Below are 20,421 nucleotides of genomic sequence, written 5' to 3'. Positions count from 1 at the left end.
TCAGTGCAGGGCATGACAAAGGCCTGCTTCACCACTTACCACCCTTCTCATGGAGCAGGGCACGCACCATAGTGCTGACGTGCAGTGAGCAGAATGTAAGAGATGCACACAGACGGTAGCTGTTATTTATAGGCCGTGCATCTGCCGTTGTGCCCCATATGTAGGTTGGAGTGCTTATGAGCTGCTTTCTCTTTAGCTGAGAAGCGCAGCTGAGGGACTACATGTCCCATCCGTCCCTGTGTGACGTACACAGCGCTACCGGCCACGGAGCGCTGGATCCGGGTCCTTGCGCTCACGCTCCGCCTCCCCGCGTCTTAACGACCACAACAAGCGGCACCGGCCCCGACGGGACCGCGATCCCCGCCCCCCGGAGGAGCCGATTGGCCGAGCCGCCCAGCCCGGCCGCCTCATTCGGCCGTGGGAGCCGTCCCGCCGGGGATGTCATAAAGGCGAGGTAGGCGCGGAGGCTGCCGGGCTGCGGGCGCTCTGCGGTGCCCCCTCCTGCCGGCGGCGGCTCCTCCCCCCGCTGCACGAGGCGAGCCGGGCGGAGGAGGGTCACACCGCGCCGCGCCTCCTCCTCCTCCCCCTCCCGTCTTCTCGTAGCCCTCGAGCGGGCCCGGCGGCGGCAGGTAGGTTGGCAGCCTGCCCTCCATCGCTGCTGCGCGGCTGCCGCTCTTCTGCCTTCCCTCCTCCGGTTCCCTGCGGTGGAAGGGAGTTAAGGTGTCCCCCGGGGGCGGGCGAGGCGAGGCCGCCCCTGAGGCGCGGGGGAGGCGGTGGGCAGCGGCGGTGGGCAGCTGCTCCCTCTCCTTTGTCTGTGACAGCCCCGCTCCCCCGCCCCGCCGTGGGGCCTCCGGGCTCGGACGGGTGCCGCGGTTCCCGTGCGGTTGGTGCTGCGAGGGGTCGGGCTGCCCGGGTGAGCAAACCGTAAACGAGCGGATAGCCAAAGATCCTGAAATGAGATCCTGAAATGCTGCCTGATGCCACAGGGTCCTGGTGCCGACGCGGTTCTCTGCACGACCTAGATGCTAATTTCCCAGCTCTTATCTGCTGTTTTGTTTTTCTTCTGGAATAAACGGGAACGGCTGTACCCAGACGTTGTCAGGCTGTGCGTGTTTGCTTTATAGGTGGCCGTTCCCAACATGAGCAGCGATACACCTCACCTGTCCCCAGGGCTGGGAGCAGGACGCGGCTTTCTGGCAGAGCTTCCTACCGAGCTGTGAGTCCTTTGTCATGGCCAACAAGAAGGAGCCTCCTTTCTTCAACGAGGATAACATGGGGCCGTTTCACTACAAACTTCCCTTCTATGAAACCATGGAGCTCTTCATTGAAACACTCACAGGGACGTGCTTTGAGCTGCGTGTTTCGCCCTTTGAAACTGTGATTTCTGTCAAAGCAAAGATTCAGAGGCTGGAAGGTACCGTTCTCTTTTGTTTGAGTTTTAATTCCATCACTTCAGAGGAAGTCTTGTTTTACAGATTACTCATTCAGTTTTACATGTAAGCTAGACATTCAACTCATGGGTTAGGTTTTGGAGTTGTTTTTTCTTTAATTTTCCTATCAGTTTGTACCGTAGGCTTTATTGGGTTTTTTCTTTTTTCTAATGTTTGTGTCAGCAATAATTTGTAAGACACCTATGCCAAATTACTAATTCTCTTTATCACATGGGATATAACCTTTTTGGTGTTCAGCACATTGTCTGTCCCTTGTTAGTCAATGAGGGTTCTCAAAGCAGGGGCTGTCAGGAGTCTTACAGTACATCTGTATTGCAGCTCTGAGTGCACTTCAGTCTGAGTGTTGCCGCTGTTGCCTGCTAGGTTGGTTGGGTTATGGCAGTTGTGTTTATCTGATAGCACAGTCAAAAGGGTAACTGCTACAGGCCAGATACAAGGACAGCGTGAGGCTGCTGGTGGGAGCTGTGAGTAGATGAGAGGTATTATGGTGGTGGCAGTCTGGCTGAAGTGCTGCTTTGCAATGCAATGAACTTTGCGCGTGTCTTGCTAAGTGATAACCTTTAATTTATGAGGTTGACGTGATGCTAAGGGAAGGAGAAAACGTGTGGTGGGTCAGTTCTCTCCTCTTCCTGCATGGAAGAATGTGATTCAGAATGCCTCTATATTGGTACTCCTGCTGCTTTGCAATATTGTGTGCATGCACTTCATAGTCCTTACAGGACTGTAGCTGCCTAAGCTGACTGTAAAGCAGTTTCGAATTTCAAGACAAGGGATCCTCTTTCCCCTGTGTACCTGTCCACATTTTTCATTCTTCTGTCTGCGTGGAACCCACTTGGGAGATGTAATACGATGCTTGAATCGAGGATACTCTTCTCCCTGTATGGAAATCAATGCTAATGAACTGGAGCAGAAGCATTGTGACAGTAAGGGTGACTTTTGGCTAGTGAGGTCATGGCAATAAGAGTGACTTTTGGCTAATGGGATTACATACAAGAAGCTCCGCCCTGTGCGTAACTAGAGATTTACATCTGTGTGATTGAATTAGTGTAGCTGTGCAGACATAGTTTTGTTGTCTGTAGTAGTGCCTTAGTTAAACTCGAGTCAGGGAACATGTTGAGGGGCTTCTGGAGGCTAGAGGTGAAAAGTGAAAATTATGGATTTATTTATTTTAACTATGTTAGAGATTATAGTGGTACAAAAGATGTGGGTGGGTAAGAAGGCAAACTGTTGAGACAGTACAGATGAAGTCAGGGGCTTCAAAAGATGCGTGAAGAGACCAGTGGAAAATGTGAGGAAGAAGAATTGGAATTTCTTGTCCAAAATAGGAGTCTGCAGCTTGGCATTCTGAATTATATCTACAGCCTGTTATTGCAGGCTGGTTATGCCCAATTTAAAAGTGTCATGATTTCTTATAAGAAGAGTGCAGCACTTACCAGAAATTTGTCTTTTATGTTGTACGTTCTATGGCGATAAATTAATGATTTAGGTGCTCACTTTATTCACTTAATAATTTGGTTCTTATAATCAAATCCTTTAGTACCTCAGAACATAGTTAAAAGATCTCTAGCTTTTCAACAGTGAAGTTTCTATCGTAGAGCAAAAGTTCAAGCAATGAATCACTCAGGTGAAGGGAGAGTTGTGAAGTAATTTTGTGGTTATTGTCTGGCATGGGAAGCAGAGAGCAGCTTTTTTTTCTTTCCCAGCAGCTATTTTTTGCTTTTTATTATTGTTTTATTTCAACTTTCATGGAGTGTGAACCTCTCCTAGTTAATCTGCATATGTGTCTGGAGAATGCTCCTATGCTGCTAGGAGAATCTACAGGTCTCTCAGTGTGTTGTCTCTGTAGGCTGATGTATGAGTTGAGGATGATGGTACGTAAGCATTCAAAAGTAAGATTTGGAAAAATGGTTTGTTTTGCTACCTGACATCTCCAAGTACAACATGTAGAATCGCATCAGAATTTAACAGATTTGGTAAATTGACATCAGCCCCTCTAGTTCTAAGAGGCTCATAGTAAAAACTGAGTCAATAAATAACTTCTGTCAAAAACTAGACTGCCAATAGCGGTCAACTGTAATGAGAAGGGGTAATATGGATGACATGTAAGGAATTTTGAAATACTTCTGGTAGTGTTTGTCATCTTGGTAACTCTTTAGCGAGCTGATGTGTCCAGGGTTTGTTTAGACAGCTGCAGTAGACATTGGTACCCTACTAAAAAGAGCTCCGGATCTCAGCTCTCTCATTCCAGTTAGCTTTAATCAGTGTATGTGGGTTAAAATGCATTAATGGATTTTAGCGCATCTAAAATTTCTGTGCGCATCAGCTGGTAAATTGGAGTTAGCTGTGTTTTTGGATCAGATCCAGGCATGTGTCTGATACATGTCCCATACACGTAGCAAGCACTTGCTATCAGAACTTTGATTTGTTCCAATAAAGACTTTGGATCCACTTCAGATGAATCATCTCTAGCATTGGATTCACTGAAGGAGCCTTCTTAAGCATTATGCTGGAGAAGAACTATCTCCCTTTGTCTGTGCTGGTGGCATAAAAGCCAGAATGCTCTCAGCCAGCAGTTGTGTGTGGTGTTGTCCTTTTGGTTTAATTATAGATATTTGGATCTTAAAGTCGGACCATGTGTTGGTGGTCAGGGGTAGGACAGTACCTGGGTTTCAAAATGATGTGAAAGACTGAGGTTTATCACATTGATGGTGCTTAAAAATAGCAGGATTTCACCAATTGAGCAATTAGCATTCATTTTAAATGATAAACATTGGCTGCTCCCTCAAGTGATCTCTTCTTGCTTCCTCCAATGCACAAGTCTTTGTGGCTGCTGGGCTGGGTGAGGTTTAGTATTGCTCACTCAGATCCACGTTTTATTATGTTTAATTTTATAGAGGGAACATTCAGTCAGTGCACTGTTTAATTCTTTGGCCTGTAAAAGAATTGCAGATAATACATGAAACTGTGTACACTAATATAGGCTACTCTTGTATAAATGAAGGCTGGTGACTTTGAGTGTTATGGAAACATCTCCTGGTGCCGTAAGTTGGTGTGAACCTTTGCAGCCCTTCCCTAGTGTAGGCAGTTCAGGGGGCAAACTGGAGGCTGTGGGCCCAGCCTGTGTAAGCACAAGTAAAAAGTAAATGTTTAAGGAACTCTGCAGCAATTTCAACATGGGATGAAAGAGAAGTACATTGCATTTGAACTTTGAGTTTAAAATATTTGTCTTCCTAGACATAGTAAATTCTACCTACAACGTAAAATAAAGGTTGCTTTAAAATCTGTAGGGCTTTCTTAGGGTCAAACCACATCAGTTTTTAGAGCCTGCTTTCATTGCCAGAAAGAGTAAAGAGGTATGTCTTGGGTGTGTCTTGAATGGCTGATTCAGAGGCAGCATCAAATCCCTCCTTCCCTTTTCTGTGCTCCCATTGTCACTATTTTAATAGGTCGTTTTGTTTGTTGAAGTGGCTACAGATGTGTTGACAGTCTGAAGAAACTTCTGTTTTCCCACAGCATCACCTGGTTTGCCCACTTGCTTTTGAGCGCTGAGCTTTTGCTCATTGCCCTATTTTCTTCTCAGTACTAACAGCAGAGCAGTGATGCAGTCCTGCGCTGTTTAAGGAGGAGGGGGTAGTAGATGAGTATCTCATAGTTCTCATTATTGTTGCCTATTCTATGTACTGAACTTGCACGGAGATGTCTTTTGAAGGAAAATTTGATATAACCATAGCATCATAGAATGGCCTGGGTTGAAAAGGACCACAGTGATCATCTAGTTTGAAACCCCCTACTGTGTGCAGGGTCACCAACCACTAAACCAGGCTGCCCAGAACCATATCTAGCCTAGCCTTGAATGCCTCTTGGAATGGGGCATTTACAGTCAGCTGATGCCTAACTTCTTGCATTTAAACCTATAAACTGTATAGCATTTAATTTGTGCATGTATACAGAATTCCTAGAAAGCAGCATGAAAGGGAATTAATAATAAATACTTGTCTGTTTCCCGTTATACCAGACTATTGTGTTTTCATCTGCTCGTTTAATCAAAAATACGTTGTCACTGTTAGATGAACAAAAACATGCATCACAGCAGTGCTGCCAGTTGCAAGCCAGCCTTTTTAACAAACACTGTCTCAGTTTATCAGAGTAATTGGAAATTGCTCCTTGGAGGCTGCTGAAACCATAACAAATGCAGACCGTAATGACTGTTTGTGATCAGGAGACTGCAAAACAACAAAGAAAAGGACTTTATTGCAGACTTGCTGGCTCTTGCCAGCTCATTCTCGTTTTGCTTGCGCTGCAGACTTGAAACTTAACCAGTAGCCAGTTATTAAATAGCTGGCAGGATAATAGCTATTATGTTGGTCTACTATATGAATGCATCTGGTCTCATAAATGGCTTGTGTGCTTCAGATAATACAGGACTTGTTCTGACTACCTTCCAAGTGCAGCAGAGTTGTGTTGGGCATTCATGAAATAAAATGTTAGCTGTAGTGGGAGAAGCAAATTGTTGAAGCGTTAAAAAAAGCAAGGGTAGTTCCACCAAAATGCAATCAGTCTTCTAGATGGGAGTGTCTGCTTAGCTTGTCGAATCTGCTTGGGCTTTTGACAGAGTTTGGTCCCATTTTCTTTCCTCTTTGCTGTTGATGGATGTTGGTGGCTTCATGCTCCTTCTCTGGCTTAGGAAGGGGCTGCTTTACTGACTTTCTGCTCCAACTTGCCAAACACTGTCACCAGCCTTGAGAAGCTGCGTGCTGGTGCCAAAACACCTGAAAGACACTGATCTTTGCATTCCCCTCTCACAACATGTATTTTTAGAAGTCTGCATGTTATAGCTACTTATACCTCTTTTTAAATATCAAAGCATGTAAATGAGCAACAAATGACACAATGTGATGCTCAAGTGACCAAGAATGAAAGTGTGTGATAAGATTGCTTTAGCCTTTTTATTTATTTTCAATGGCAGAAAGGAAAGCTGTTCATCTCCCCGGTAGCCTTACTCTTTCTGGCGACCAGAGATGTGTCATCCTCTCTTAACTGTCTAAAAGTTGAGAAGAGGCAGTGTTCTAATAGAAATGTGTGAAGACCTCAGGTTGTACCAGCTTTATGCTTCCTCTATTCAATGTGTATCGTGCCTGTATCTAAATGAGTTGGTTGCGCAGGCTAAAAGAAACAAAAGTGGGCTTCATGTAGACTGTTAAGTAAGCGTGCCAAATCTGTCCCAAGACTTGAGTTGAAAATGAGTGTTACTAGAGAATAGTATTAAAGCGTTCTGATGGTCTAGAAGAGCGCCTAAAGAAGGTAAACGTTTGTAGGAGGAATTTCGTTGTGTTATATATATGAGCTTCTGATTTTTCTATCAAGTGATGAAAAACATGTTTATAGTTGTCAGCACTATAGGAGAGCTGTCACCAGTGACTCTAATGCAACCTTGTCCAAGCTGTGAGTAACACAGAGTATCACAGAATTTATCTGTAATAAATAATTTAGTACTTCTGTAGTTAGTTTTATCCAGTTTTTTGTGTCGGTAGACAGAAGGCTCTGAGGTACAGATAAGAGGGGGGAAAAACCTACCCTCCCTCAACTGATGACTAGAAGAGATCATGTATTCTATGAAGTCTGAAGCAACTGAATGCTTCTACAGACCTGTTGAGCCAAGAGGTTGAGTTCCTTGTGTGAACACAGGCCTGCTGAAAACATCACCTTCGTAAAAACTATTCAGAAGGTTGGATACTGTCATTGAGGGCTGCTCAAGTGTCTGCCCTTGTCCTGCTTGCTTCTTTCTCTTGCGATCTCCCTTCTTATCTCTTAACCTTGTACGCACGCATTCTTCAAAAAGCAAAACTTCCCAAAAGCCCTCTCATCAAATTTTTATCTTTTTTATACTTCCTATAGGTATTCCTGTCTCTCAGCAGCACTTAATTTGGAATAATGTGGAACTGAAAGATGACTATTGCTTGAATGATTATAAGTAAGTGCAGAATAAAATTACGATGGATATTTCTAAATAATTATTAGCACAGACAACAGAGACTGTTACAAAAATTAATTCATTGTTATTTACAGCATTTCAGAAGGCTGCACTCTGAAGTTAGTTCTGGCTATGCGAGGTGGACCTATCAACACTAGAAGAGGTAGGTGCTAATTTTGTTAAGAACTAATGGTTTCATGTAGCAAGTTAAACAGTGAACAGCTACTCTTAACTATTTCAGGCAAGCAGACTTCAGCTCCCAACTAGTTGGGCAGGGCTTGGTAAAAGTATCCCTCTATTTTTTTTTTCTTTAGTGTAACAAATGCACCATCTCTTCTAATCGTGTTTGCTCTTACTTTAAGGAATATGTGTTTGCACAGCATCATCAAGTCTTAAAGTAAACAATTCTTCAGGAAAGAAAGCAATGCTGCTGTAGCATCATTGTTTAATAAAAAATGGGTATTGCTTCAGCTTTGGTTTTGTGGATCATCCATGGAGGAATGAAAACAGAAAGTGTAGAAACCCTTTTAATAATTTTCACTGGGAAAACACTCCACCTGTCTTTTACAGTGGGAATTCCAATAGTAAACTGAACTGAGCTCTCAGAGATGGTGAAAAAACTGCTCCTAACATTTGAGTGCTTTAATGTAATGAAGCCTCGGCTGCAATGCTTTTGTAAAACAAGATGTATTTGCATTGTAAACTTAACTGAAAATTCACATTTTTGGTTGTATTACTGTAGGAGAATTATGTTAGTCTTTGTTTTATAAGAACTCAGTACCTTAAGAGGCCTGATTATTATCTGGCCGCAGCTGACAGTTGGGTGGTTCGAGCTATGACAAGCTTTCTGCAAGCATTTAGCTGTTCCTCATGAAGGACTTCCTGATTGCAGTACTTGAGTTCTCTCAGTAAAAGAATCAAGGGATCTGCTGCCTTAATGGAAGAAACACAGCTAGGGTGTTACGTTTTACTATGTAAAATTGAACTTATTTTTCTTCTGATTCTGTAGTGGTAGAATTATCCACATTGAGGCTATTTGGAGAAAAAGAATAAAAAACAAGTTACTCCAGGAGTTTTATTTTGGGCCAGTTTTTCTTACTCTGAAGTGGGCTCACCTCTGAAACATTTAACAATTGTTCTTATTGGTTGACTTTTTTCCTCTTGTATCTGTAAGAAGATCTGAGAGTGGAACAGCTTAGAGTCCTAAACTCTAAAGTGCACCTTGGGAATGGATTTTAAACTGTGATTAGTGAACAAACAGAGGTTTTCAGAGGATGGATTATTTAAACAGTAAATATATAGCAGTTAACATTTCAACTAGTTTATTTGCAAAACTGTTTGTTTCGTAGACTTTGCTTGCTAATAAAGAATTCACTGAAATGTGGAGTTGTAAATCTGGGATATTTAAGCACATGACTTGAATCTATAGAGTGCTTTTTGCAGAACTGCAAGAAAGTCTGAAAGAGACTGTTTCAAGTTGAATCTCTGATTGGTGTTGTCTTCCAGTGGGCAGACTTGCTGGAAAAACATCTGTGTTGTAACTGTACTTGTATTTAGTGTGGTCTGAAAATACAGTGTTACTACCAGAAGTTGAAATCATTTGGTTTTTTTCTTCTCTTCATAGTTCCTGTAGAAGACCCTATAAGGGAAATAGCTGAATACATGGATCCGAGCAGAGATGAGATCTGGGAGAAAGGACCATCTAACAAACAAGTTACCTTCTTAGTATATCGAGAAGGAGATCAGTTGAATTTCTTCCGTGTAGTAGACCGAGGAGATGGTACTTTAACTCCCTTGTCTGAATCTTTGAGGTAAAGTTGGTTTTAATCTTTATGTGGCATCCCCATCTTGAAGAATAATGTCATCTTCAGTTTTATCTGTCAAAATAATATCTGGAATATTGGAACAATTGCGCAATAAGGGCTGCCAAAATGCTGTAAGTGGTTGACCTGACTACACAGTAAGTCTCTGTGGTCATTGATCATGCTGAATGTTGTCTATCTCTGCGTGGCAGTAAAAGGAGCTAATGCTGTTCTTGTACTTGAGGCAGTTCTCAGTATTGCAGCCCTCTTTCTCAAAGGCAGTTTTACACATGAGAATGTCAACCTGGCAACAAGGATATTAAAAACTTCCATTAATTAAAAAGAAAAAAAGTTATTACAATTTTTCTTTTCCACTCCAAGGCATTTGTTTAGTATTATAAACATTTCTGTCTCCAGTGTAAATCTTTTTTATACAGAAATGACTTGTGCAAGTGATCAGACAGGAAGATAAATGATTGTCAGTGTAACAATGTAAACAGTTTGCCTGAAGTTTTAGAGAAGCTGTTTTTATTTTTTTTTCATTCTTTTTAGAAAAAAATAGTGAAATAATTATTAATAGAGCTGACCTTTGAACATAAGTTGACTTCAGTTTAGCTAATGTTGAAACACCAAACTTGTCTTAGAATCGAAGTACTGATGTTAACAAAGGAGTTAGACTGCCAGTTAAGCTACTATTTTATGGTAAACAGGCTGCTAGTCTGATTCTTTTTCTGACATTATCAAAATTGATAAAGTATATTGGAAAAAATATGATGTTGTCCTTACTGGAGCTTTGGGGTAAGTTTTTTAATCCCATGAAAAATGTGATATCTGTACATTTATTAAAAGAGTTGTAAGGACTGGCTACGTTTTCCAAGATAAAGGTTTGCAATGTTCCAACATTGTTAGCTATTCTTTTCACTGTTTATAAAGTGAAACCAAGGTCACATTTCTCACATATGAATATATAGTGACTGCGGTTTAGAAATTAGGTATTTAAGTTTTGTTTGATTGCTCTGATTGTTTTATATTACTTACATTTAATTGTTAAAGCTTGTCAAAGTGTAAGTACATACAGTGGTAGTTGTCTCTGGATTAAAAGAAAATACCTGAAATTGTGGAGGAGAACTGGCAGTGTTTTAACAATATACTGATCATCTTTGAAGCACACATTCTGTAAGCAAGAACTCGAGAGTGTTGACACCAATGGAGAAAGTCAGTTGAGAAATGGGCTCAAAGTATAATGAAGAACAAATATCCCCATCCTACTTTCATAGCTTTAGTCAGAAAATGGAGAATAAAAACCAAACAAAACAATTCATTTTACATAGAGAGGGAGAAAGTGAAGCACAGGACTGTTGCATCCCTGTTCTTTCTATTCTTACCTTGAAGGAGGGGAAGTTCAGAGAACGGTTTTGAGTTGATGATGTAAATCTTTGAAGATTTATAATTCTGATGTGATTATGTAGTGTTGAATCTTTACCAGGAGAGGTATGTAATGTGTGTGCCAGCCATCCCTGTACTGAGCTGTTCAGTGTCTGGTAAGAAATGACTGTGCTATTCTTCTAACTTGTTCTGTTTCTGCTCTTAAAATTCTGTCTCCTAGCTGTGTTACTTTGTGTATTTTGCTATGTTTTAGGAGAAGGATTAGGAAAGTCAGTACAAAAACACTGGCTCTTAACTAAACTCAGATTTGCAAGAATCTGAAAAGGTGCTGGCTTTGGTACAGAGTTTTGGTACTGACTTGCCCATCACCTTTAGTTGTTCCTTGGTCTCTTTTGGAGAGAAGAAATTTTTGTTTGAATCAAGCATTTTCATGAAGATAAGGGAATTGCCAGATTGTCACAATTTCTAGATGCTGACAGACTAATGGAAGAATAAAAACACTCTTTAAAAAGTATTATGTATGAGATTGGAAAAGCATCAGTTTGTAATGAATGGACACTCAAAATGGTTCTTTTATTTATCTGTCAGATGTTGGATGTGTGTGAGTGATTAATGCTTCCTAGGAAAGAAAACAAATCAAATTTTAAAATGTTGAGTTTTTGCTTTCTATTGGAATACGAATTGGAAAAATACAGTGCAAACTTCCAGTGACAGACAACTGAATTAAGCTGTTTTGTCTTAGCTGTAGCAATTCTAATCTGTATTTTTTTTTCCCGAATGTGAGACTCTTTAGAAACCTAAACTGATCCTTTTTTCATTTTTTTTTTTTTTTTATTTTGAAAAGGAGAAATAGAATATCACATCCACATGGGTGACCCCTCCATTTCCATTTATGGTGAGAACACCCCTCAGGATGGATAGAAATTTGGACTTTCCTTCCATGCCAGTGTCTGATTAATTGGAAAGCTGATCAGCTTGTTGTCTGAGTCACACTGTTAACAGCTTTGGCCATACCTTCAGGAGACACTTGTGGAACTGGATATTCCCTCTGTGGGGAAAAATATATAGTGAGTGTGAACCGGCTGTATATGGTATAACAACTTCCCAGAGGTGGGACTGTGTGCTGCATTCAGCGTCATCATTTTTGTGAGCACTCTTAATAAGGAATGCTTATATTGTAAAATAATGGATTTGAAATGTCTTTGCATACAGTTTTTCATAATGCTTTGTCAACAGATCAACTGCGGATTTGACTTTCTAGTTGTGAGAATACATTGAAAACATAATTAAGTTGGTTAGAGGTGAAAACAAAGTTTCTTTTATTGTTTTTAGTGGTGGTTCAGTTTATAATTTATATGCTGATGATGAAGATGAGACAGAGGCATCACCTTCTGGACAGCAGATTATTGAAAATTCAATTACTATGAATAAAATGAAACTGCTCAAGGCGAAGATGGAGAACATGAATCTAAGTAAAAAGGTGAAAGTGTGATTTAAATTCTTCTATGATCAAATAGTTTGCGCTTTGTCAGTATGGGCTTTTTAGGAAAGCAAATTAGATACTTCCCTTTCTGGAGGAGTAGAGTGATAAAGGGTTTATGATTTATTATCTCTTATTCAAAAAGAACAGCAGCACTTTAATGTTCTTCCCTGGGGCATTGGCTTCCCTTGGATCTACCTTTCAGTACTCAAAGAATACAGTGCTTGTCCTGCATGTGTTTGTGTTATTTTTGTTGTGGTTGTTTTTCTTCTGATACTTTAAGTAATATTGCTTTCTAGCACTCTCCCAGTAGAGAATGGAACTTATTTCTAATTTCATATAAGAATTGCTGTAACTAAGAGTCCTGTGGAGTTGAATATGAGAACAAGATTACCCAGCAGATAAAACATTAGTCTGGTATTCAGGAGATCTGGATTAGTAAAATTATTTCATGTCTGTCTTGGTTCCCAAGATGTAAGATGAAGATATGCTTTTTCTTTCATTTTTTGTCTTGAGACTCTGCTCTTCTGGATAACGTCACTGGTGTTCTGGCTTCCCTTTTCTTATTCCTCTGACATATGATCTTTTCTGATTATAATCTTTGATCTTGATATTCTGATGTATGTGTGAAGACTTTGTAGTTAGCAACAGGTGAGAGAGTAGCAGGAATGATATGACTGTGTTTTCTGGCCTTATACTGTCAGAATTCCTCCAAATATGATCTCAGCCAGGTTTCTGATCGCCTCCATAATTCAAATACTAACTGCTGGTTTTGTTTTTGCCTGTTTGTTGTTTTTTTTTTTTTTAATAGCCTAAAAAAACTGTCAAGGTGAAACCTCGTCCTCCAACAGCTCCTCGACCATCCAGTGGTGCAGCAGCTGCTGCTCGTCACCGGTTTTTAAGAGTGCTTCCTCATATAGGACAGTCCTGCCTACCTCCTTCTGGGAATTCATATCCTTCAGAGTCGTCCCAAAATGCACTTACAGCATTGGCCTCTTTGGCCACTACTGGTAAAACAATGCCATCCCCAGCTAATGACTTTCTTAAGGAAGATGATACTTGGCGGAGCAATTCTTGGTCTCAGTCAGTTGGCAGCATCAGGTTACCACCAAAAATATCTCGTGTTGAACTAGAAAATGCAAAAGTACCTACGAATGGTATTTTGAGTCCTGTTTCATCTCTGCCTGCAAATTTGGAAAAAGCGTCTGAAAATGTGACTTCAACAACAGAGGAAGGTTCTGTATTATATCCAAATCTAACAAATGTAGAACTGTATGGGACGGAAGAAAAACTTCTGTCTGAAACAGATACTTTTGCTTTGTTTACAGAAACAAACACCACTGAACAGTGTAGCGAGGTATACGACGCAGGAAAGGTGAACCCAGAACTTGAACTCTCTGATGGAGGTGAAGAATCTAAGGTTATAGAACAGCACAAGAAACCTATAAGTAAAGTACTGAGCACTGCAGCAATGGGAACCGGACTTCTCAGTACTCATCAATTAAGTCCTCAGAAAAGTATGCTTTTGTCACCTCTTTGGTATTCATCACAAGTGGCACATCCTGGTTCCCTGAAACCACAAACACAACCCAAATGCTTTGAGTCTTGTAACTTGAGATCTGCAGCCTCACCGGACACACTCCGATCTTTGGAAGTCCGTAGTATAGCAGATTCCTCCTTTTCTAGGACTGCTAGATTTCATAGCATGAAACTAGAACCACTTAGCAAAAGACCGGATAGAATTGCTAAAGCAGAAGCTAGAGACATTGCAGATGTGGCTAACAAGGCATCCAAAGAACCTGTGAGTTCTGTAAATAACTTGGGATTTCTAGCTTCGCTGGCCCGAAGCACAAGCAGGGAAAGTTTACGGAGTTCTTGTGGGACTGGCAGGTTTCGGACTTCTGGTATTGCACTACCTACAAACCTGCAGAGTTTTCATGAAGAAAGCTTTAGGAAAACTGCTCCTCCAAAAGAAGCTGCTGAATATATCCTAGTGAGTACTAATATTTCCAAAGAAATTGGGTTTATCCTGTCTTTCCAGCATTGGCGTTCTGAAAGCTCTTATCTTGTCTTTGTCTGCATCTATTTTCCAAATTCCTTTTTGTATCTTATCTATGTGTTTATCTAAATGGGTCCTAGAAGTAATTGGTTGTTTAGTTCACAGTTAAAACTACTAGTTATTGCAATGATAGAATTATGACTGATTTCTGATTTCTGCTGCTCACTAATTGCACTTATTCCAAAATTCTCCCTGTGAATTGTACCGTACGTTCCTGGCTTCAGATCTGCAGTGTGCTGTGTTGTGTTGGTGTTTGTGAAATACTGTGAGACTATTAAAATTCAGTCAGTCATTCTGAGTAAGGCTTTATGTTGTATTTATATATTTTTGTACAGAAGTCTTGGACTGTTTTAGTAGCTACTCTGTTACAACGTTGGTTTCAAACAAGCCGATACCAGACTGCCTGAGTATTCTTTTAATTTCCATCTGCTAGTAATTTCCTTGTGGAAATTTTTTTTTTTTTCAGTCTGCGCATGGGCGTGGAATGAATGGAAGTAATGCAGCTGTAGGGAAAAGAGTAGGTAAGTAATGTGACTTAGTAACTGAAGATGGCTCTTTAATCTTTCCTGGTTTATCACATGTTTAGAGGACAAAAATCGTACATCTTTCATAATTGTAAGGGCAAAAGCTGTGAAAGTAGCTTGTGCCTTCTTGTCTAAACTGGGGTGCAGCTTAGAATAATTGGCAGTGAACATCAGAAAATGTTTGTCCATAACAACTTTATGACAAAAGAGACAAGTCTGCATGATGGGGAAGCCTAACTTTCTATCATTTACATCATTTACTCCATTTTGGATGCAGCTGTGATGAATAGATTCCTTTGGTTTGTTTTCTCAAGCAGAGATGTATTTTCCAAAAGGTTTCAGACATGAGAAAACAAAGTGGGTGTCATATTATGCATCCCCTTGAGAGAAAGGTAATGATCGCTTCTTTAACTAGCCAAAGTCCTGTTGTTATTTAAGGCCTTGATTTTGTGTAGTTATTTCATGTTACAACAGCTGCTGTAGGGGCTGATGTTCTGTTTTTCTGTTTATGTGTGGTTCAAAGTAAGGAATGTTTTCAAGCTTATTTTCTCAAGCTACACAAACTGATGCTTCTGGAATACTATGCTTTTAGATAATGATATGGGTGGCATTGACAAATGTTGCCTGAAGTTTCTGTTCTTAGATGATGGTAGGATGATTGGTAGATAGGACCGCAATGTGTAGCAGTGACCTGGTGTTAGCTATTGCTTGTAGCCACGGTGTCTCAGCTGAGAAACAGCTGTTGTGATTAGCAGTGCACTTCAGAAAGACCACTTCATTAGGTCATTTTTTTCAGGGGAGCACCCTGATAATATAGTGATACGAGCACTGAAATGTGTTTGAGAGAATGTGTTGATCATTTTCTATATCCAGCATATGGTAAGCGTGTGTAAGTAAAAGCTTGCTTCTGCAGAAGGAGAAAAGATTACTTTTATTTATGTGCTTTCCAGTTACAAAGCAGGTAATATGAATTTTTGAGTACTTAAGTCTAAGGAACATCCACAAAGTGTCTTATGAAGCTATGTAGTTATCATGCACTTTTACTGCAGTTTTTATGTGCCCACAAGATTTTTTAATACTGTTATATTTATTTGGTAAACTTGAGTTATTAGCTAATGCATATACTATATACTGTGTAGTTGAATGTTCAGTTCTTCAGAAAGCTATAATGTGTGGTGCTTTCCCAGTTGCACTGTGTATTTTAATTTTGCATTTGGGAATGGCATTAATAAATTCAATTTATTTTTTCCCCCCCTGTAACTACTTGCTTATATGAATTTTTAACAGATGTAAAATAATCATGTATCGAAGTCATACATTGCACTGGCCCTTCCAAAGGTGTTCGTAGGCTTGAGGTGTGTTCCGTTTTGTCTTGTGTGTTTTTACTTTTTGGGCTTGAGGGTCCCACTTGAGGCATCCTAAGAAATGGAAAATAAATCTGGAGTTTGGAAGATAACTTCAGCTTGTTTGTGATCAGAAATAAATAAAATTGTCTTTGCTGTCTCTCTACCTCTGAAAGCAGGTGAAACAACCCATCTTCCACCTGTGAATGGCTCAATTCAAGCAAAAAAGAAAATTGCAAAGTATTGCTTTCTCTGTGGCAAGAAAACTGGATTGGCAACCAGCTATGAGTGCAGGTAGGCGTGGTGTGAAACTGGCTGTTTAAGGTAAATAGCTGGGATAACCAAAAGGTTTTCTTTGCTTCATGATGTTCACTGAAACCTAGCATGTCAAAAGCCAGCTTTCAAAGTTGAAAGAGTTACAGACTGGTGATTACAGAAGCAGGAACAAAAGGAGAACAAAGTTGTTACTGGGCAGGAAAGCCTCAGGAAAGGCTGCAGAGTTTGTTACAAACCCAGATAGGTAGAGAGAGGAATACAGTAATGAGATAGTAATGCTCAATCCATTTAAAGAACATTCTGTTTCTGAATGATGTCATTGCTGTACGGTCAGAAAGCAACTTAATCAAGTACTTCAAGCAACAGGATGGAAATAGCCGCAAACTGAAGCACAGAAAGTTCTGCACAAATGTGTGTAAGAACTTCTTCACAGAAAGTGTGGCAGAGCACTGGAAGAGGCTGCAGAGGAGCTTGTGGAGTCTCCTTCTCTGGAGACGTTCGAGACCCACCTGGATGCCTGCCTGTGCAGCGTGGTCTAGGGAGCCTGCTTGGGCAAGGGTGTTGAAGTAGATGATCTCTAAGGGTCCCTTCCAGCCTCTACAGTCTTGAGGTTCCGTGAAGCTAATATTGGTCTCCAAGCACTTTTTCAGGTTAGGTACAACATACATTGTTTCCTTTATTATTATTATTATTTTATTTTCCCAGTAAGCATGTTGTGTATCAAGGGGAAAATACTTATTTTACCTCATTGAATTTGCAACTGATTCTGGAAATACGCATACTTAACTTCCTGTATAACCAACTGTGTTCCCTGCAGTTTACCCGTCTATCATCTCTACAGCTGACTAAATTGGTACTAACTAATTTCAGTTTATGTCAGGCAGAAATCACATGCTGAACTAAATAGTTACTTCAGTGATTACACTGATGTGGCATTTTTTAATTGAAATACATCATGTGGCTTTGCCCTGATGCCATTATTTTAGTTCTATCCATTTGTCCTCTGAATTCTACCTACTAATGTTGTGTGAAATCTTTAAAACAAAATAAAATAGATCAAAGCCTGTCATTCTTAACTTCTGTATTTGTGATCCTTTCTAGCTGATTTCAAGAGTACTGAGGTGGCTTAAATTCCCAGCTGAAGAGAGAGTTGGGTTAAAACTGCAGCATTCAGTCAAAAAATGTTTTGATTACCAGTTAATGTTATCAGTCAAAGATGACTAGAATCCAAGCAGTCGTGTCAAGTGAACAAGACATGATTAAGCCAAAGTGCTCCCAGCATGTTAGAGTTAAAAGCTTTTAAAAGCTTGTAACTTCTAATATTCTTGATTCTTCAGATGTGGAAACAACTTCTGTGCAACACACCGCTATGCAGAGACTCACACCTGCACCTACGACTATAAGAGTACAGGGAGAAGGTATTTACAGGAGACCAATCCCGTCGTTAGTGCACCAAAGCTTCCCAAAATCTAACGTGGCTGTGCTGCATGTGGCCATTCTGCCATTGAAGAGTTGTATTTCATTGAGAGAAGCACTTGCTTAAACTGCATAATTTTGCCACCCACGCTCCGTATCTGAGGATTTGCCAAGTATCAAAAGCACACAAGGATGCATCCTATTGAAGAATAATGTGAACACTACTGCAGTTGTAACTTTTCTTCTTTAGTGAATGAAAAGTTAGTTTTTAAAAACTCACACTATGATTTAACTGTTCCTGCACGTCTTGTGTTGTGTTTTATATTTGGAAACGGTATTTCACTAGACAAGTCTTTTAAAGATGCACTTTACTAACTTAATTTACAGTATAACCAGACTCAAGGGGGTGTTGTAATGAGGGCGTCATGTAGTGTCTTCTGTACTGTTGCCTTTTTTGTCCATTGCGTGGTATCTTAAGTTATTTCACTGGAGTGATCTTCCTCCCTTCCCGTTTTTCTAACTGCCTGTTTCGAGCAAGGCGGTAGTGTACTCTGCCCCCCCTTCCATTCAGGTCGGTATTCATACACTGTGTATCCATCCAGAAAACAACATCATGTTAAATCACATTTTCATAAAATAATTCTGTTTATATTACAAATGGGTTTTTAAAATAGAAAATCCCACTTGATGATATTAAATATAAGGAACGACTTATTTTACCTTTTTTTGTAATCCTAGTTTATTTTTTTTTTAAAGACTTCACAGCTCAGTTTGTTAAGGTGTTGAATGCTGTTACTGGAAGAAATTCTAATAAATATTACATTTTATTCTGGCTTCTGATCTTATAGATGCACAAAATGACGGCCTATTTCAAAGCATGTTCCTAAATTAAGCATTGGGAGTGGGGGAGAAGGAGGTATTTTTATTCTTTCAGAAGCACTTCAGAAGTCTCTGTTGCCACTGAAGTCAGTGGCAAAATTCCCACATACCTCCATTAGAAGTGGCCAACACTGCTTTAGGTAAACCTCTTGGACGTGGTAGCAAAGGCAAAATAGGTGTACAACGAATGATGTTTTAGCCTGTAACCTTTATCGCCTCCTACTGATACAAAAAGACAATTCAGTATTTGCTTGCATGAGACACCCTTTAATGAGCATGTAGCTACGTCAGGAAGCAATATTTGGAGCCTTATGTGCTTTAGCCTAACTCCTGTCCAGAGTCTTTAGAAGTTTGTATTGCTCAGGATGCTCCAGTATGAATCCCTACGTTGCATCTACACATTTAAATGTCGTAGTCCTTTTTTTGCTCAATTCCAGAAGTACTTTGTTGGTTTTGGTGTTAAAATGTCTATGTTGTCTATGCTGCTTTGCAAACAGTAGCATCTGATGAGCACAGCAGTTACAAGTTGGGCCAATAACAGAAGGAAGATCAATGAAACAAAGAGAAGTAATTTGAAGAATTCTCACCCTTGGAGGAAATCCTTTCGCTGTGGTCTGCCAGCAGTTTCTTCCCTTGGAGTTTTCAGAGAGCGACATCCTTGGAATACAGTTTTTGGATTCACTCCTCTAGGCAGACACATGGTAAGGTGGTTGTTCTGTATGTCATCTCTGGACCTCTTCTTCTTAGAAAATGGTGCACTGAATGTGAAGGACTGCTTGCAGTTTTTGTTCTCTCCAACACAGTGTTTGATGCTGAAGGAAAATACCAAGAAACTGGGCACGTGTGGGAGTGTTTTCCCAGCAGTTGTGACTCGGCACCTTCAAGACAGATGTGTCGTTCCTTTGTGGGTATAGTAGATCTCTGAGAGGAAGTGGAATTAAAGTAATATCAGCTGTCATCTCTTAATCTGATATTGCTCAAGTGTCATTGTCAGGGTTATTTTTTTGCCTGTGTGTTAGAGTGGCCGTATTCAAGTTTTACTAAGAGCTCACAACTGAGTCAAATCTTGGTTGTGACTCTCCCTTTCTGCATACGCACAACTGCTTCCTGCAGTGTGTAACCATACTTAGAGATTGTTATGATACTGTATGTTCTGGAAAGTTCTATGGTTGTAGTTTCTCATAATGTTATACCTTGTATTGATTATATCTGATACAGGTTTTTTGGGGGGCAGAAATCTTCTTGTTTTGTTCTGATCTGCAATACTGTATTACAGGCACTCTTATTTTTCAAGCAGCAGTACAGCCCTAAAAGCAGTTAGGTCTGTAATTAACTATTTTATTTGCTGATTTATGTTACCAGGTTTTACTGAATCCTGCATTAGGCTGTGCTATGGGTTAATTACTGTTTACTGTGTAAACTTGCCTAAATGGTTTGGTTTTCTGAATATCACTCGGTGTTCTGTGTGGTGCTGTAGACATCCATTTAGCTTTGTGTGTTTGCTCATGTAATTAGATTGTATCATAAAGCTTTTACATGATAGAAGTTTAACAGTGACTCTGTGTGCTTCTCTACCCTCCTTTCATTTCTTTTTTCTTTAACTGGAGGACCTGTGAGACTTAACCAGACCAGGCTTTCAGTGAACCGCCTCCAGGATTCTCATGTCAAATTGGTGAGCTCCCCTGAGCTGTCAGAGGCATTTAAGCATTTCTGGATCTTGAATGAAAGATTTCCTTTCTTTTTTTTCCCCTGAAATCTCCCATGGTGATAAAAATCTGTCTACTTGCAATTCCTGTCTATTCAGCTGGCATTCTCTTGGGATGTAATTGCAGTG

At 40.3% G+C, this 20,421-nt stretch overlaps 1 protein-coding gene across 11 annotated transcripts; it reads left to right on the top strand.

Annotated features, from left to right (window-relative positions):
- Positions 1-22: 22 nt before the first annotated feature.
- On the top strand, positions 23-20,138 carry ZFAND4 (zinc finger AN1-type containing 4). Of its 11 annotated transcripts, none has more exons than XR_014948657.1 (11): positions 323-629; positions 1,125-1,414; positions 7,347-7,422; positions 7,518-7,585; positions 9,047-9,233; positions 11,943-12,090; positions 12,902-14,083; positions 14,616-14,670; positions 16,193-16,310; positions 17,630-19,288; positions 19,391-20,138. XR_014948657.1 is itself a non-coding variant. In XM_085554502.1 (11 exons), exons 2-11 carry the CDS (start codon positions 1,231-1,233, stop codon positions 17,763-17,765), a joined length of 2,058 nt encoding a protein of 685 aa, XP_085410628.1. In that variant the 5' UTR covers positions 323-629; positions 1,125-1,230; the 3' UTR covers positions 17,766-20,138. The 11 variants fall into 11 exon arrangements, 9 of the variants coding, with proteins under 9 accessions (XP_085410627.1, XP_085410626.1, XP_085410628.1 ...); XR_014948656.1 differs by having other exon boundaries at positions 19,370-20,138; XM_085554502.1 differs by having other exon boundaries at positions 12,902-13,325; positions 13,419-14,083; positions 16,196-16,310; positions 17,630-20,138.
- The last annotated feature ends 283 nt before the right edge of the window (positions 20,139-20,421 follow it).

Source organism: Coturnix japonica, chromosome 8, assembly GCF_054131305.1.
Source record: "Coturnix japonica strain WE chromosome 8, WE-NBRP24, whole genome shotgun sequence".
Lineage (NCBI taxonomy): Eukaryota > Metazoa > Chordata > Aves > Galliformes > Phasianidae > Coturnix > Coturnix japonica.
Note: the sequence above shows the minus strand (reverse complement) of the source record. Positions and strands in the feature narration are given on the sequence as shown.